General features: G+C 45.7%; 1 protein-coding gene across 9 annotated transcripts in view; it reads left to right on the top strand.

Moving 5' to 3' along the window:
- STS (steroid sulfatase) overlaps window positions 1-18121 on the top strand; it is a 174559-nt gene that overhangs the window by 75995 nt on the left and 80443 nt on the right. For all 9 annotated transcript variants that reach the window (XM_082609696.1, XM_082609698.1, XM_082609703.1 and 6 more), the window contains 4 exons: window positions 9436-9576; window positions 12764-12885; window positions 12979-13101; window positions 14418-14841. In XM_082609696.1, coding sequence (XP_082465822.1) covers window positions 9436-9576; window positions 12764-12885; window positions 12979-13101; window positions 14418-14841 — 810 coding nt within the window. The remainder of the gene's footprint in view (window positions 1-9435; window positions 9577-12763; window positions 12886-12978; window positions 13102-14417; window positions 14842-18121) is intronic.

Below are 18121 nucleotides of genomic sequence, written 5' to 3' on the forward strand. Positions count from 1 at the left end.
GGGGGAAATGCTTTTCAGGAGCTCAAACAGGATGGGTTGTCACATGCTTTTCAGACTCTGGTTTTTACAGTTTTCATGGACTATTTTGCTTTGTGATGATGCTCTCAGAGTCTGTCCCTCTGGAATATAATTGGAAAACAATCCACAGTCATTTCCAGGCAGACATAGAGAAGAACCATCAGCTGTGGGCACAGAAACAGGGTGGGGTTTTAGACATGCCGGGATCCCTCTTATTATATGGGAACGGAGACCTACACAGACAGGGAGACAGCATGGGCGTGGCGGGGGCAGGGTCCCATCTGGGTTCCTTGCTTGCTTCCCTCCCTCCTGTGTCTTGCTGCATCAGCTGGATTGAGGAGCAAGAGAAGAAGTGAGTGAGAGCCCTGAGAGCCTTCAAACATGCAGAACTGACCGTCTCCCCAACCGTTCTGAAGATTTCAAATGTCAACAGAGCGGTTGGGCAAGACTTACGTTTTTAAAGGTACCTTTCTTTATTAATACTCAGTACAGTTCCTTTAACTGTACTGGGTGTACTTGAGCCTCCTGAAAAAGTCACAGACCAGAGTACCAGCCAGGGTTGCGCAGTCAATGAAAACTGGGGTTCGCTAAATAAATAAGACGTGAATATTTATATTAGAAAAAACACAAGCAATCTGAATAGGTATTTAAATCTATAGAAACAGCTGTTTAAACACATATTCAGTTGGCATTTTTGCTGCCCTGATGTCAGACTATTTTTCTTCACGAATTTAAAATAGGACATCTATTAGGTAACACTTTGTTAACCAAATTTCATTGATGATACATAGCTTGGGTTGAACAAAAATGGCATTTCTTCTAAACAAAGTGTGGTTTGCAATGTAGGTTTTTCCCTGTTTCCAATAAGCCTTTTCCACATCAAGCAAATAGATCAGGGACATTTTTGTTGCTGTGGTAAAGTTTCCGTCATGTACGTGCAGTGTTAATATTCTTTTAATGAACAAATTTAATGTAATTACATCTCTAGTTATGAAAATGTTCTTTTGTCTCTCCGCTTCATAATAATTCTGTTTTAGGAATAGCTGCATTCTCAAAAAAGTTTTTTTTTCTTGCTTTTTTGCCAAATTAAGGTTGTTGAGAAAAATAATTTAGTTTTTTCAGGGGGGACATTACGGTGTTTTTCAGAAGTTAATGTGCTATACTCTTAATATCTTGGAGCACTTTTATTTAACTTTTAATTACTTTTATCAACTAACTCTTTGAACAGTTTGAAACATCGTTAGAAACACTTTGTACTAATCCATGTTTGTGGGGAAAAAATAAATTCTGGTTACCTCAGACAATAATAATTCAAATGCAGTGGGATTGTAAGTGGCTATTGAGAAACATAAAATTTGAAACATTGTTTATTGGACTAGGTGGTATTTCTCACATTAGCCTTAGTAATATCTACCCCAGACACATTTTGGACCTATAACTAATGATACACGGTCCCACTGAGCGAACCAAAACTATTTGGCAATTCAGAAATTAATATAGATATTAATAATTATTAGTGGACTTTTTCCCTATTGGATTTCAATTAAAAAGTTTTACACATAAACTAACCCTCTCACTGAACAACACAGAAAATTGGAATGCTTTATTTTTTTTTTCCAAAGAGCACACATATGTACAATGGGTCCTTACTACGGCAACATCCTGGCATGGAGAGGATTCAGCATCTTAAACCCCAAATGTTTTCTCCTTTATTGTGTTCTTTGACAGCTAACGGGCCCTGTCTGTTTCCAGACAGCAAAGTTGTCCCATTCACTGCCCTCTCTTTCTGACACTTCCTGTCCAGTTAGTTACCAAGGTCCACTGATTGCATCTCAATGCAGTTCTGTTCTCCTCTGCTGCCTGTCCCCACCTACTCTGGGTACCGACATCTTTGTAGGGCCGTGGCCTTTATCTTCATGTCCACTCCAGCCTGTGCCAATCCATCCACCAGAGAGCAGCAGAATGACCATCTCAGTGGAAATCAAACCTGCCTGTCACCCCCTAATTAAAATCTTCACTGTCTCTCCATCACTTCTGGATAAAAATGAATGTCCTTCATGTGCTGACAGTGTCTTCCATGTCTGACCCCTGCTCTTTCTTAGACTTTTCTCCACCCTATAGTGAGAGATCTGCGTGGAAAAACAAAAACAGCATCCAGGGCACACAGTCATAGGAGTACTGTGCATTCAGCTGTTGACACAAGCATAGAAAAAAGAAAAACCTGGAGAGAAACACAGGACCTGAGTGGTTCTCTGAATAGTTGGTTTGTATGTTTTATCTTGTGTACACTTAGAATATAAGTAAATACAGAATGAAGAGAAATTTATTTGAAAATAAATCATATTTGATTTTTGTGTACAGTAAAATCATAGTAGCCCGAAGTAGGTCTCTGAGTAGCTGGATTTTGGGCTGAAACTTACTTAAGGTTCACACAGAGTCTGAGTTTCACACCATTTAATCTCTTTCACGCATGTCTGCCATAAGAACATTTATTCCTCTTCTGGTATCTTCAACTTTCAATTGTAAAGCAAAAATTCACTTTTCACATGGTGGGTGAGCTGAGCCATGTGTCTTTACTTTTTATTTCATTGATTTTTGCTTTGGGAGTGAGCTTGGTCTTTTTTTCATTCACTTTCGTTGGAGTATAGTTGCTTTACAGAGTTGTGTTAGTTTCTGCTGTACAGCAAAGTGAATCAGCCATACATACACCTATAGCCCCTCTTTTTTTAGATTCTTTTCCCATGGAGCCCATGACAGAGTATTGAGTAGAGTTCCCTGTGCTATACAGTAGGTCCTTATTAGTTATTTCTTTTATATATAGTAGTTTATATATGTCAATCCCAATCTCCCAATTCATCCCACCCCTCCCCCTTTCCCCCTTGGTATCCATGCATTTGTTTTCTGCATCTGTGATCTATTTCTGCTTTGCAAATAAGTTCATTGGTACCATTTTTCTAGACTCCACCTATAAGCGATATTATACAGTATTTGTCTTTATCTTTCTGACTTACTTCACTCTGTATGACAGTCTCTAGGTCCATCCATGTCACTGCAAATGGCATTATTTCATTCCTTTTTATGGCTGAGTAATATTCCATTCTATATATGTACCACATCTTCTTTATCCATTCCTCTGTCAGTGGACATTTAGGCTGCTTCCGTGTCCTGGCTATTGTAGATAGTGCTGCAATGAACATTAGGGTGCATGCATCCTTTTGAATTATGGTTTTCTCCAGATATATGCCCAAGAGTGGGATTGCTGGGTCATATGGTAGCTCTATTTTTAGTTTTTTAAGGAACCTCCATACTGTTCTCCATAGTGGCTTTACCAGTTTACATTCCCACCAACAGTGTAGGAAGGTTCCCTTTTCTCCACACCCTCTCCAGCATTTATTGTTTGTAGATTTTTTGATGATGGCCGTTCTGACTCATGTGAGGTGATACCTCATTGTAGTTTCGATTTACATTTCTCTAATAATTAGTGATGTTGAGCATCTTTTCATGTGCCTTTTGACCATCCATATGTCTTCTTTGGAGAAATGTCTATTTAGGTCTTCCGCCCATTGTTTGATTGGGTTGTTTGGCTTTTTGGTTTTTGGGGTTTTTTTTGCGGTACGTGGGCCTCTCACCGTTGTGGTCTCTCCCATTGTGGAGCACAGGCTCTGGACACGCAGGCTCAGCGGCCATGGCTCACAGGCCCAGTCGCTCCGTGGCATGTGGGATCCTCCCGGACCGGGGCACAAACCCATGTCCCTTGCATTGGCAGGCGGACTCTCAACCACTGCGCCCAGGTTTTGTTTTTTTTTTTTGATATTGAGCTGCCTGAGCTGTTTGTGTATTTTGGAGATTGATCCCTTGTCAGTTGCTTTGTTTGCAAATATTTTCTCTCATTCTGAGTGTTGTCTTTTTGTTTTATTTATGGTCTCCTTTGCTATGCAAAAGCTTTTAGGTTTCATTATGTCCTATTTGTTTATTTTTGTTTTTATTTTCATTACTCTAGGAGATGGATCAAAAAGGATCTTGCTGTGATTTATGTCAAAGAGTGTTCTGCCTATGTTTTCCTCTAAGAGTTTCATAGTATCTGGCCTTACATTTAAGTCTTTAATCCATTTTGAGTTTATTTTTGTATATGGTGTTAGGGAGTGTTCTAATTTCATTCTTTTACATGTAGCTGTCCCGTTTTCCCAGCACCACTTATTGAAGAGAGTGTCTTTTCTCCCTTGTATATTCTTGCCTCCTTTGTCTTAGATTAGGTGACCATAAGTTCATGGGTTTATCTCTGGGCTTTCTATCCTGTTCCATTGATCTATATTTCTGATTTTGTGCCAGTACCATACTGTCTTGATGACTGTGTAGCTTTGTAGTATAGTCTGAAGTCAGGGAGCCTGATTCCTCCAGCTCCATTCTTCTCTCTCAACATTGCTTTGGCTATTCGGGGTCTTTTGTGTTTCCATACAAATTGTAAAATTTTTTGTTCTAGTTCTGTAAAACATGCCATTGGTAATTGGATAGGGATTGCATTGAATCTGTAGATTGCTTTGGGTAGTATAGTCATTTTCACTAGATTGAGTCTTCCAGTCCAGGAGCATGGTATATCTCTCCATCTGTTTGTGTCATCTTTGATTTCTTTCATCAGTATCTTATAGTTTTCTGAGTACAGGTCTTTTACCTCCTTAGGTAGGTTTATTCCTAGGTATTTTATTCTTTTTGATGCGATGGTGAATGGGACCGTTTCCTTAGTCTCTCTTTCTGATCTTTCATTGTCAGTGTATAGGAATGCAAGAGATTTCTGTGTATTAATTTTGTGTCCTGCAACTTTACCAAATTCTTTGATGAGCTCTAGGAGTTTTCTGGTGGCATCTTTAGGATTTTCTATGTAGAGCATCATGTCATCTGCACACAGTGACAGTTGTACGTCTTCTGTTCCAATTTGGATTCCGTTTATTCCTTTTTCTTCTCTGATTGCCATGGCTAGGACTTCCAAAACCTTAAATAAATGTTGAGCCATGTATCTTTAAATTACTTATATACATTCCTCCTACTCATTAATAATGAAACATCTTCTTAACATATATTCAGCATGACCTTCTGAACCACCAGCATGGGGAGCTTTTTTCAGGTCCTCATCAGCACAGCTGCACTGCCCATCTTAAGCTACTGCACTTTGTATTAGCTATCTACTGCTGTGTAACAAACAGCCCCCAAGCTTGGCAGCTTCAAGTGACACACATTTGTTATCTCACCGTCTCAATGGGTCAGGAACCCAGGCACAGCTTAGCTGGCTCCTCTCCTTGGATCAAGGTACCAGCCGGGATGGTGGTCTCATCCACTGGTTCAACAGAGGCAAGCTCTGTTTCCAGGCTCAGTAAGATCCTTGTGGGCAGGGTTCAGTTCCTTGTAGGCTGGTGGCGTGAGAGTCTCATGTCCTTGCTGGCTCTTGGCTGGAGGCCTTCCTCAGTTCCTCGTCATGGGGGTCTCTCCAATGTGGCAACTCAGCTCATCAAAATCCAGCAAGAAGTAGAGTCTGCTGGAAAGAAAGAGGTCATAGTCGTTTGCAGCCTCATCACAGAAGTGATGTCACATCACTGTTTTCATCTTCTGTTAGTCAGGGCCAAGTTGCAAAGTCCAGCCACACTCATGGGGAAGGGATTATGCAAGATGTGAGTACCAGGAGGGGTGTCATCGGGCCATCTTTTAGTTGGCCTCCCACATCTTCATTTAAAGCTATGTGACTGTACTTATTAGAGTCTACACAAAATTATAATGATGCTGCTGATAACTGCAGCTAACAAGTACTGGCACCTATGAGTCCCTGACTGAATCATAGTGCTAAGTATATCATGTTATCCTCACAATAATCCCCATTTTACAGAAGAAAATAATGACAAAGGGGCTAAGTAAATGTCCTGCAGTTTCAGCACTATGAAGCAGGGGAACCAGGATTAAAACTCATCTGCAGAAGCCACATCTGTCACTTATTTTAGTGGGTTCTGTACCCATGGAATACCTCATTTGGCCACCTGGAGCCTTGCAGGATGATTCTGTGTCTCATTCAACCATGAAACCATCACAAGAGCATCGTGGTGTCTTTTAGCCAATTTTTACCTCATAAGCATTTGTGGAAACGGATTTGGTTGAATTGTCAGTGAATGGCTTTTAGCTGCAAAGGTATCGAAAGACAAAAATACTCCTAACAAGTTACATTTGTCTAGTACTTTATCATTTTGGAGACCCTTTATTTCTTTTTCTTTTTCTTAGAAGGAGGGGAAGGGGATATTCTTTTTTTTCTAGCTCAGTTGAGGTGTAATTGACAAATAAAATTGCGTATATTTAAATACGGTGATTTGATATACATACACGTTATGAAGTGATTACCACTGTCAAATTAGTTAACACATTGGTCACCTCACACAGTTTATAGACTTTTTTTATGGATAGAATGCTTAAGATCTACTGTTTAAGAAGATTTCAAGTATACAATAGAGTGTTACTAATTATAGTTACCTTGCTGCACATTACTTCCCAGAACTTATTCATCTTATAACTGGAAGCTTATACCCTTTGAGCAATATCTCCCCATTTCTTCTGTGCCACCGCCCCCTGTCTGCCCGGGGCAACCACAGTTATACTCTCTGTTTCCATGAGTTCAACTTTCTTTTTTTTAGATTCTACATATGACTGAGATCATGCGGTCTGTGTGCTTCTTTTTTTTTTCTTTTGTTTACATCTTTATTGGAGTATAATTGCTTTACAATGGTGTGTTAGTTTCTACTTTATAACAAAGTGAATCAGTTATACATATACATATGTCCCCATATCTCTTCCCTCCTGCGTCTCCCTCCCTCCCACCCTCCCTGTTGTGTGCCTCTGTTATTGGCTTATTTCCTTTAGGATAACGTCCTCCAGGTTCATCCATATTGTCACAAGTGGCAGGATTTCTTTCTTTTCAAGGCTGAGTCACTTCCCATTATATCACGTTGTCTTTATCCCTTCATCCGTGCGTGGACACTGAGGTTGTCTCTGTATGTTGACTATTGTGAATAATGCTGCAACGACCGAACATGGGATTGTGGGGATCCTGATTTCATGGAGACCCTTTCTTTCCATCTTTTTATGGGAGGCGGGCTCTGTGTCATCAGCTGAAAGTTCTCTGCACTGAAAAAAAAACAAACAAACAGGCGTTTGGTTGACTGCCTGACCGCAGAGATGGCATCTTGGTGAAATGTGGATGAGTCATCCACGCAAGGAGGTGATGCTCACGACACAGGCCTTGTAGCGGCTGGCCTGAGCTGATACGAGACCCTTGAGTCTCTCCATTCTGCCCTCATGCCTCTACTTCCTGACAAAGACAGGCCACCAGAGAGAGCACAGGGGAGGCAGTCAGGAATGAGGAAGTGGGCTCTGGAAGAGCACGTTGAATGGTCACATTTCCCTGGTTCGTCGTTATCTTTAGACAAAGGGCGCCGAGTTTGCCTTTGTGAAAAGATCCTTGAGAGGCAGAGAGGTGAGAGGGGAGACTGAAAGTAGGTCAAGAGAGAAAGGTATGGCTCCAAGTTATCCACGCCCTGGGGGTGAGGATGCTTTGATCTGGACTCAGAAAGGCAACAGGCAAGACGACTGTTCCGAGAGCAGAACATGTGATGAAAAGGCGCCGTGGGGAGAGACGTTCCACGTGGACCAGAGACAGAGAAGTCACAGGTGAGGCAAGGCCAGAAGGAATGCTCGGAGCCTGAGGTCCTCTTTGAAGAGCCTCCTCGAGCTTGTTGCCCACGCGCCCAGGAACGCAAGGGCTTCTGTGACCGACGGGGGCACGTGATGGCCGAGGCACGTAATCTGTCAGCATTGAAGATGCACTCGTGGATGCAGAGGAGAAAGTCAGTTGGTCAGATGGGCTGGAGCTTCCGAATCCCTGCACAGAAGCCAAACTGCCCGCCTGTGACAGCCAAGGGAGTGAGTCGTCACTGTGTACATACAGGAGCGAAGGTTTCGCCAATGATTTTACAGGTGATGAAGAGGGTGATGGGTCGGCAGTGACTCGGTGGCTCTGCACTGGGGGTGACTTTATGCCCCCGGGGCCATGAGGCAGCGTCGGGAGACTTTTTGGTGTCACAAGTCAGGCTGGGAGGGTGCGCTGCAGGCATCGAGCGAGTGGGTCCAGGGGTCCTGGCACAGCACGGCTCCCATGACAGAGAATCGTCCCGTTCCAAGTGGGCTCCAGGGATGAGGGCCTGGACATCTTTGGGGGCTGGGGTGTCTTTCCACATCCCACTCTAGGTGAGGGTCAGTGTTACGGAGAACAAGGCAGTGCAGTGAAAGAAGAGGACCACGTGAGGGTGGCTGGGTTGGCGTCCAGGTGTCCTCTGGAAGCAGCACCCGTGTTGTTTGCTCCGACGAGACTCTCATGGGATTTCTGCTGCACGTGGCCATCATGCCTCCTGTGGAGCCCCACAGCTCCCGTGGGGTTTGCATGTCCCAGGCCCCTTCCCGCCCCCGATGAGTTCCTGATGCCGCAGGTTCTGCTGAGGTTTCCTCTCGTTTCCCTAAGTGCTGAGGTCTCTCAAGGTGAGCGATAGCTCAGGTGTGTGCATCCCTCGGTCTGGCCCCTGGTTCTGGCCCCGCGGACGCTTAACCCCACCCAAGGGGATAGGCCTGAGGATGCTTCTGCCCCCAGCTGCTCAGATGCGGGCAGGTTGTGTCCCTCTCCTGATGTTCACTTGGCAGTTCCTACGGGCGTCAGAGCGGGAGTTTCAGGTGTGCATCCACCCCCAAAGTCCTCCAGCCCATTGTTCTTGAAAGGGGTGAAATGCCGGGGCAGGGGGGTGAGTGTGCGTTGGGATGACAGCCATAGAAGGTGGATGGATTTACCCCCCCATCCACTGTGTTTGCTGCCACCTACCGGCACCCAGAGCCGCCCCAGGCTGTGAACCTTCTCTTCCTTGAGCTTGGAAAGGTTTGCATCACGCCCAAGTCTACGTGTTTCCCTTTGAAAAGCTGTTACGCCGAAACTCGTGGCTAGTTTTAGAAAGGATTTGACATGGACAATTGGATTGTCCTGAAATGCCTAGGTTTTTTTCAGTGCAGAGAACTTTCAGCTGATGACACAGAGCCCGCCTTCCATAAAGAGATAATTGTGTATTCATTTTTCTAGACAGAGCCTATATTTTGGTTTGGGGTAAAAAGGAGAGGTCACTGCTCTCCAGGGAGAAAGAAGTGTTTGTTTGGGAAACAGACACACAGGACAGAGAGGATGCAGTTCTTCGCTGCGTGATGTCTTAGATGCTTTGCAGCCCATGTCGTCGGGGGTGGCCAGGTCGACAGAACGTCCTCTACTGGGAGGAGGGGGAGGGTCACAGAGAAGGAGGAGGGTCTACCTCAGGCCAGCATCCTTTATGTCTCTCTTCCCCTTGCCCTTTGCAGGACGATGAGGACGCTTTTGCTTCTGCTGCTGTTCATCTATGAGGCCCGGAGCCATGCGGTGTCAATGCCTAACTTCGTCCTGCTGATGGCCGACGACCTTGGCATTGGAGATCCTGGCTGCTATGGAAACAAGACCCTCAGGTAGGGTGACGTGTAAACACAGGCTGCCTTCCTGTGACGGGCAATGCACATTCACAGAGCACAGGCCACGGGGAAGCGCTCAAAGCCCCCCAACGGCACACTTCCCTGTGCGACTTTACGTAGACACACACAGGCGTTAGTAGGCAGGTGTGATGACATCTATTCGAGTCACTGTTGGATGAACTCAGACGGCTCACGGGGAAGGTATTCATCACAATTCTTTCTTCCTCGCCCCTAGTCTGTGGCTTTTTTCCCATCATCATGTTTCCCTCCCTTTGGTTCGCCTCTTCTGTTTTGTCTTCTGTTTTCGGCCTCTGGCTCTGTTCCCACTGGGACCCAATCCATCCCCCCTTGTCAACCACTCGCTGTCACCTCAGTACCTTCCTTCTGCCTCTGGGCCAGGCTGTGCTGGATTCTCAGGCAGACACACCAGCCGGGGACAGATGTCCCGGGGACACGTGTCACGTTTGATGATGTCAGAACTTTTCAAGGGCTAGGGGTGACGACAGTGGTAGGGAAAACACAGTGGGAACCAGACTCGGACAGAGGAGGGTGTTTTGTTCCCCAGCCCCCCGGTGTAGGGCTCTTGGGTTTAGAATTAGTCGGTCAGGGTGCAGTGGAATATTGGCCTTGGGGTTGCACTTTCTCTATATGATCACAGGGAAATGTTGACATAACTGTGGTTCTATGGAGAGCTTCATCTCACACGTGATCAGCACAAACAAAATGAAAGGAGAGGGTGGGTTTCACCAGAATTTTCTCGTAAGAGCTACAGATAATTATCTGAAGCTCAGAGGGACGTGCCGCTGAGTGCCACGGGGTCTGATTTGTGTTCACACCACTCGCTCTGGGTCCTCCTCTTCTGTACAAACGTGTGACTGTATGACCGTGCGTCTCAGGACGTCTGTTTCATCATTATGTGGCACAGCAAACAAAAATGAAGTAAATTACGCTTCTGAGGAGGACCCAGCCTGCAAGATGCAGCCGAATGTGATGTCACTTCCAACCTGATTCTGTGTGTCAGATGTCACGTGTTATTTTTTAAATGTATGCTGACCTATGATGTTTGTTAGATTTTGTTTAAAGCACGTGCAAGGATAAGATCTGCACTCAGTGTTCTCTTAAAATTTTAATTGACCACATACGTTTCCTTCCCCACCTTTTGCTTCATTTTGTAAAAAGTTTAGATCTCACTGTTGTTAGACATTTCAGACACGAACCTTGTTAGTAATTTAATTTTTCTTATCGAGGTCACAATTTTTTTTTCATTTTAAGTATCATTTTAAAATACCATATGATATTAGTATTAGATATAATATTAGATATGATATTCCTAAACTTTAGTGAGATACTAGATAACTGTTCCTACTAAGGTGTCTTAATTAAAAAATCACAGTCAGGCCTTTAAGGTTCAGTGTCTGCCAATTATCCAAAAGAAAAAAAAGGGCCATAAAATCCTAAGTAAGCATTCATATCAATAATACCCTAAATCTGCCTTGTCCTCCATATTAGCATCCAGTTCTTTTTTTTTTTTTTTTAATTGAAGTATAGTTGATTACAATGTTGTGTTTCAGGTGTACAGCACAGTGATTCAGTTTTATATCAATATATATGTATATATTTATATATATATACTTATATGTATATATTTATACATACATATATATATGTAGATATTCTTTTTTTCCGATTCTTTTCCATTTTCCATTATAGTTTATTACAAGATAAAGAATATAGTTCCCTGTGCCCTACACTAAATCCTTGTTGTTTATCTATTTTATATGTACTAGTCTGTATCTGCTAATCCCAAACTCCCAATTTATCCCTTCCTCCCCAGTTCTTTCTGAAGGACATTTTTCATTTTACGTTTTATAATATCACCCCCCAAAATAGTGAAATTTTTCAGTGGCCGATCTAGGCACTAGGGAGATGAAGTCAGATATACAGACAGCCTCAGTGTTCTCAGCATCTTGTAATTTAAGGCCAGAGCAACGTGAAAGTGTTGAGAATTAAAGGCATAAGTTAAACTAGTAGACGACAGAGCAGCTTGACAGTACAGTGCAATGCCGTGACCTTCCCCTTCGAGCTCTGCATTGTTACAGGACTAGCCTATGGGCGCTGGACCAGGGAAGCAGTGGCGTCACAACGGAACAAGATACGTGCCCCACGCCACAGGCAGCAGTCTTGGAGGGGAGTGCCGTTAGCCACTCCGTCCCTTTACAGGGAGGAAGCTGCCGTGATGGGGGATAGGGACTGACATCCTACAGATGGAACAGGCCTCTCCCACAGGACAAGGAGGCCATGGCAGGGTCGGGGGAGTCCCGTCTATGCTCAGAACTGAAGTATAGAAGATGAGCAGCCTGGCAGAGAGGCAGGCGCTGGGGTTCCCACTGGAGGATAAGGGATCGTCCCTCAGTGTGGACCCAGACCTGAAGGAACTTCCCCTCTGAATGCCTAGGAAGTCTGGCATGATTTCCTAAGGTGATGGACCACACAAGTCCTGGATAAAAGGTGGCAGGATGGCTTGTCCTGCAAAAGGCGTCATCCTAGAAGTCAGCCCATAAATGAGTGTTTCTTTAGCGGAAAAAAAAAAAAGACACCCAGAGGGTGTGCGTGTCTCACGGCATGTCGTGTTTCCATGTTGCCATGTCCCTTTTCCCTGGAGTCTGTGACCCCTTTGTTACTGATCCCTGGTAAATGCACCTGGAGCCCATCGTCCCTTTCCCTGGATGGTGCCGTCACCCCGTTCTCCCTGGGGCCCTGTGGAAATTCGGCAGAGCCTGGTGAGAACTGGTTAGGAGCTTCTCTTTGGCTGTGGTTGGGAAGGAAGAGTCAGGCTGATCCCAGAGCTTTCTCGTTTGGGGCACGGAGGTAACTGGTGGGGGGGCACAGGTGACAGAGGACGGAGACCTTGCCCCTTGCCCCTCCCGCTTCTCACAGCAGCCCCTTGTCAGGACTTGGCTTCTCTCCTAAATCAGCAGCTCAGAGCCCCCAGGGGGGCACGGGTGGGCCCCTGGAGAGGGCAGACCTGGATGATTTCATCCGCAGTGTGGTTCGGTTGTCACTCTGAGTCTCGGTGCTGTGTCCCCTTCCTTCCCTGGATAAGTGACAAGCGACTCACTGTACAAAGCCAGAGAGAAAGCTTTCTTTTCAGGGTCGCGAGGAATGACCTGAGTCTTTGTTCCAGGACTCCCAATATCGACCGCTTGGCCAGAGAGGGAGTGAAGCTCACGCAGCATCTGGCAGCATCGCCCCTGTGCACACCCAGCAGGGCGGCCTTCATGACGGGCCGGTATCCCATCCGCTCAGGTACCCAACCTCCTGGTTCCGTCGCTGCGGCCCTGGGCCACCTCCCAGTCCTAAGGCTTCCCCTGTCCTAATGGTGGGTTTCTCCTGGCTTAGGAATGGCGTCTCGGTCCCAAGTGGGAGTTTTCGTCTTCTCGGCCTCTTCCGGAGGACTTCCCCACAGTGAGATTACGTTCGCAAAGCTCCTGAAGAATCAAGGCTATTCCACAGCTCTGATAGGTATGGGCGGCTGGGGGCGGGGGGTGGGGCGAGGACCTGGGTGAGTGGGAAAGTGGGGAGGGCATGAGAGCAGCCTTCTTGAAGATGAACTGACTGATAGAGTTTGCACAACTGTAAATAGGGAAGGAATTATTTCAATGCTAAATTCAAACACCATGTGTCTGTATGTGCTATTTGAATGTGTAGATGTGTGTCCTTATTTATGTATGTATGTGTATGCGTGGATGGATGGATGGATGGATGGGCGGTGGATGGGTAATGGATGGATAAATGGTGGATGAATGGATGGGTGGATGGATGCATGGATGGATGGATGCATGGATGATGGATGGACATATGGATGGATGGATGGATGGTGGATGGGTGGATGGATGGATGGATGGATGGACAGATGGATGGGTGGATGGATGGGTGGATGGTTGGATGGGTGGGTGGATGGATGGGTGGATGGATGGATGGACGGATGGATGGATAGACGGATGGATGGGTGGATGGATGGGTGGATGGTTGGATGGGTGGGTGGGTGGATGGATGGGTGGATGGATCGGTGGATGGATGGGTGGATGGGTGGATGGATGGGTGGATGGATGGGTGGGTGGATGGATGGATGGATGGGTGGATGGATGGGTGGATGGGTGGGTGGATGGATGGATGGATGGATGGATGGGTGGATGGTTGGATGGGTGGGTGGATGGATGGGTGGGTGGATGGATGGATGGATGGATGGATGGATGGATGGATGGATGGATGGGTGGATGGGTGGGTGGGTGGATGGATGGATGGATGGATGGATGGATGGATGAATGGGTGGGTGGGTGGATGGATGGATGGATGGATGGATGGATGGATGGGTGGATGGGTGGGTGGATGGATGGGTGGATGGGTGGGTGGATGGATGGGTGGATGGTTGGATGGGTGGGTGGGTGGATGGGTGGGTGGATGGATGGATGGTGGATGGATGGGTGGGTGGATGGATGGATGGTGGATGGATGGATGAAAGGATGAGTGGATGGATGTGTGGGTGGATGTGTGGGTGGGTGAGTGGATGAATGGGTAGGTGTGATTGGTAGGTGGATAGGGGGATGGGCGGGTGGATGGATGGTTGGGTGGATGGTTGGATGGATGAATTGGGTGGATGTGTAGATGGATGAAAGGATTGATGAATGGATGGTTGGATGGATGGATGGTTGCATGCATGGTTAGATGGATGGATGGTTACATGGATGGATGGATGAATGGATGGATGGATGCATGGATGCATGGTTGGATGGTGCTCATGGGGACTAAACGTGCTGCCTGTTTGTTTGTCTGCTCAGGGAAGTGGCACCTTGGCACCAGCTGTCACAACAGAACGGACCTCTGTCACCACCCCTTGAGCCATGGCTTCGACTATTTCCACGGGCTGCCCATGACCAACCTGCGGGACTGCAAGCCAGGAGAAGGCAGCGTGTTCACCAGGGCCTTAAGGCTGCTGGTCTTCACCCCGCTGCAGGTCATTGCCATCACACTGCTGACCCTGGCCGTGCTCCGGTGCCTGGGGCTCGTCCAGGTGCCCCCCTGCATCTTCTTCTGCCTCGTCTTCCTGGCCGCCCTGGTCCTCGGCGCCCTGCTGTGCTTCCTGCATTACTTCCGGCCCCTGAACTGCTTTCTCATGAGGAACCGTGACATCACCCAGCAGCCCATGTCCTATGACAACCTCACGCAGAGGCTCACGGCGGACGCGGCCCAGTTCATACAACGGTTGGTATCGCCCCCCAGCCTGATGCTGCCTGGGCCATGTGTCATATGCTATTTCAGGTGTTTCCATGGAGGTAGAGGCACCGGGGTGGTCCTTTGAGCCATGTTTCCCCTTCTGTGGTTGGGGGATTTCTTCAGCTGGGCACGTATTGGGCGGGGTGGAGTGGGTCGGGAATTGCGACGACCTGGGCTCCCCCCAGAGATGCTTTGCCAGTTTCCCGCACGTCCTCTGCTTATGAGGCCATGCCCCAAAAGTGTCTGGGTGACAACAGGGACCTCAAGGCATCACCACGGTCTTTACTCTTCAGGTGTGTGATTAAGAGAGGAAAGGTCATGTGTATTGTTTACTGTAGATGTTATACGATATAAACAACGTGACGAGATCCAAAATATTCTGGGCACGTTTCCGAGCAGAGCAACTCTGTGAGTCAACTGGGTGAAGCGGATGATCTCTAGTGAGTCTGTTGGGGCCTCTTGAGTTTGTAGTTTAGGTGTTTGCAGTCAGCAAGGGGGGGGTAACCATCCACAGAGGGCTTGACAGCAGTCTGTCTCAGGAACACTTGCTATTAAAAACGAACAAAGTTGTTTTGTTGCCTTTGAAAGTTTAGAGGATAGTCCTATAGAGAAAGGTGGGAACTCGGTGTGAAAATCAGATGTTTGGCCTTGGTGGTTACTTGCCCTGCCCGTGAGATCAGGTCTGTTCAGGCACCAGAGAGTGGAGGAAGCTGGCAACATGGCGTGGTGAAGGACATATTGATAATTCGATTCTTAAGAGAAAGGGGAAGATGTTCAGCTGGCCATCACGCTGGTGAGCATCTGTGTCCGTGATTTTGAACCTGGAGATGCTGTTGAGCTATCAGTGCTCACGGCCAGCCTACCCGTCGGCCCGCACAGCCAGAGGTGGGCATCACGGGAACGGACACCTGCATCGTGGGCGTGGCGCTTGGTGCAGATCTGTCCCTTGTGGGATTGCCTGTGATAGCTCAGTATGTGGTGGCATAGAAAATTAGATCGTTGGAACTTCCCACAGGTAGACCAAGAAGGGAAGAGGGGAAAAGCTCTTGACCGTAGGTGGAGAATTGTAAGTCCTCAGACTTTGTGTAGGGAGGTGCTGGGGTGCTGGCTGAATCTGAAGGTTGCCAGTCTTAGCTTGAGAAATTCCTACGGAGAGTAGTTCTAAGGTAAGGCTTTGCATCTCCCTGTCAACAAGCTCCCCTAGAGTTCTAAACTCCTGTACAACACTGAGAAATACTAGAGCATCTGTGGGTTTTTGCTGTTAGAGAACGGCACCATCACTAAGCTGCCTAGATTTTTCTAGAAGGCGGTGCTAACATGATCTAATGCAGAAGCTTTTGAACTTCGTAAGACATACATTTTACACCATCATCCAATGAGATGTCATACACAGATGTTTAACTGAAGCAAAAGTTTCCAGAAAGGATTTATTTCTTCATAGAGTGATCGCTTCTCATGCTTCCTACCTGATTTCCTTCTGTTTTATTTTTTAAAACATGATCTGGTTGTGACACGAAATTAATGTCATGAATCAACAGTGGGTCCCAGTCTGCGTGGTAGACAAAGCTTTCACCTCATGGGTTAGCCTTACAGTATTTTACAAGTAAGAGAACGGCCATTCCAAGGTACAGCGGTGCTCTGTGGATGGCAGACCTACCCGTTTAAGCCAGAATACAACCATCTGCTGTTTGGCAAACTTGCTGAAGCAGCGGAACCCTCTCCCGCCCTGTCTGTTGACTAGCAATCAGTCAGAAACTGGTGGGGAGGGGGTGAAGAATACAATGCTCCTTATAAAAGCACAGGCTTCAGGAGTGATCCTCAGCTTCCAGGGTGAGTCACATTTTGACAGCATGTGGTACTTGGACACAGATGATTGAATCTATAGGATATATGAATATTCATATGATTAGGAGGAATTTTAATGGGTTCCTTGGCGTATGACTTTGGGACAGGATTGAAACAAATTTGATTAGCCTAAGGGTATTGAACTTTAACCAGTTTATCTTTGTTTAATTTCATTTATTTTTTTATTGAAGTATAGTTTATTTACAATGTTGTGTTACTTTCAGGTGTACAGCAAAGTGATTCTATTATATATACTCTAGATATACTATGTACATATATAAATTCTTTTTCAGATTCTTCTCCATTATAAGTTATCACAAAATACTGAGTAGAGTTCCCTGTGCTCTACAGTAGGTCCTTGTTGTTTATTTGTTTTATGTATAGTAGTGTGTATCTGTTAATTGCAAACTCCTAATTTATCCCTCCCCACCTTTCCCCTTTGGTAACCCTAAGTCTTCTATGTCTATGAGTCTATTTCTGTTTTGCAGATAAGTGCATTTGTATCACTTTTTTAGATTCCACATAGAAGTGATATCATACGGTATTTGTCTTACACTGTCTGACTCACTTCACTTAGTATGATGATCTCTAGGTCTGTCCATGGTGCTGCAAATGGCATTATGTCATTCTTTTTCATGGCTGAGTAATATTCCATTGTATATTTATACCACATCTTCTTTATCCATTCATCTATTGATGGACACTTAGATTGCTTCCATGTCTTGGCTGTTGTAAATAGTGCTGCAGTGAACATTGGGGTGCATGTTTCTTTTCAAATTAGAGGTTTCATTTTTTCTGGATATATGCCCAGTAGTGGGATTGCTGGGTCATATGGTAACTCTATTTTTAGCTTTTTAAGGAACCTCCACACTGTTTTCCATAGTGGCTGCACTAATTTACATTCCCACCAACAGTGTAGGAGGGTTCCCTCTTCTCCACACCCTCTCCAGCATTTATTGTTTGTAGATTTTTTGATGATGGCCATTCTGACCCGTGTGAGGTGATATCCTTGTAGTTTTGATTTGCATTTCTCGAATACTTAGTGGTCCAACCAGTTTATCTGGATTATATTGGAGTTTCTGCAGTTTTCTTCCAGAACTAGATAGTTAGGATGCTCTAGCAACACCATAGTGGGAGGTTATGCTTATTGAATTATTTGAAAAGGGTTTAGTCTTTAAGTAGGTGATTCTAATGTAAACGACTATTGCCCACATTGGAGCAATGCATACATTGGTCAGGATTAGTGACAATACTACCATGTGTGTGCCATGATGTCATTCACACAAAAAAACTTCTCATATACATTATCTGAAGATTCAAAGATTTTAAACATCTAGGTAAAACCATCCTTGGGTAACACAGTCTTCCTGTGTTACAGGAGATATCTGATCTGCTGAATTGTTATTTTCAGGAATCTAGAGAG

Source organism: Mesoplodon mirus (assembly GCF_964341445.2).
Source record: "Mesoplodon mirus genome assembly, chromosome: X".
Lineage (NCBI taxonomy): Eukaryota > Metazoa > Chordata > Mammalia > Artiodactyla > Ziphiidae > Mesoplodon > Mesoplodon mirus.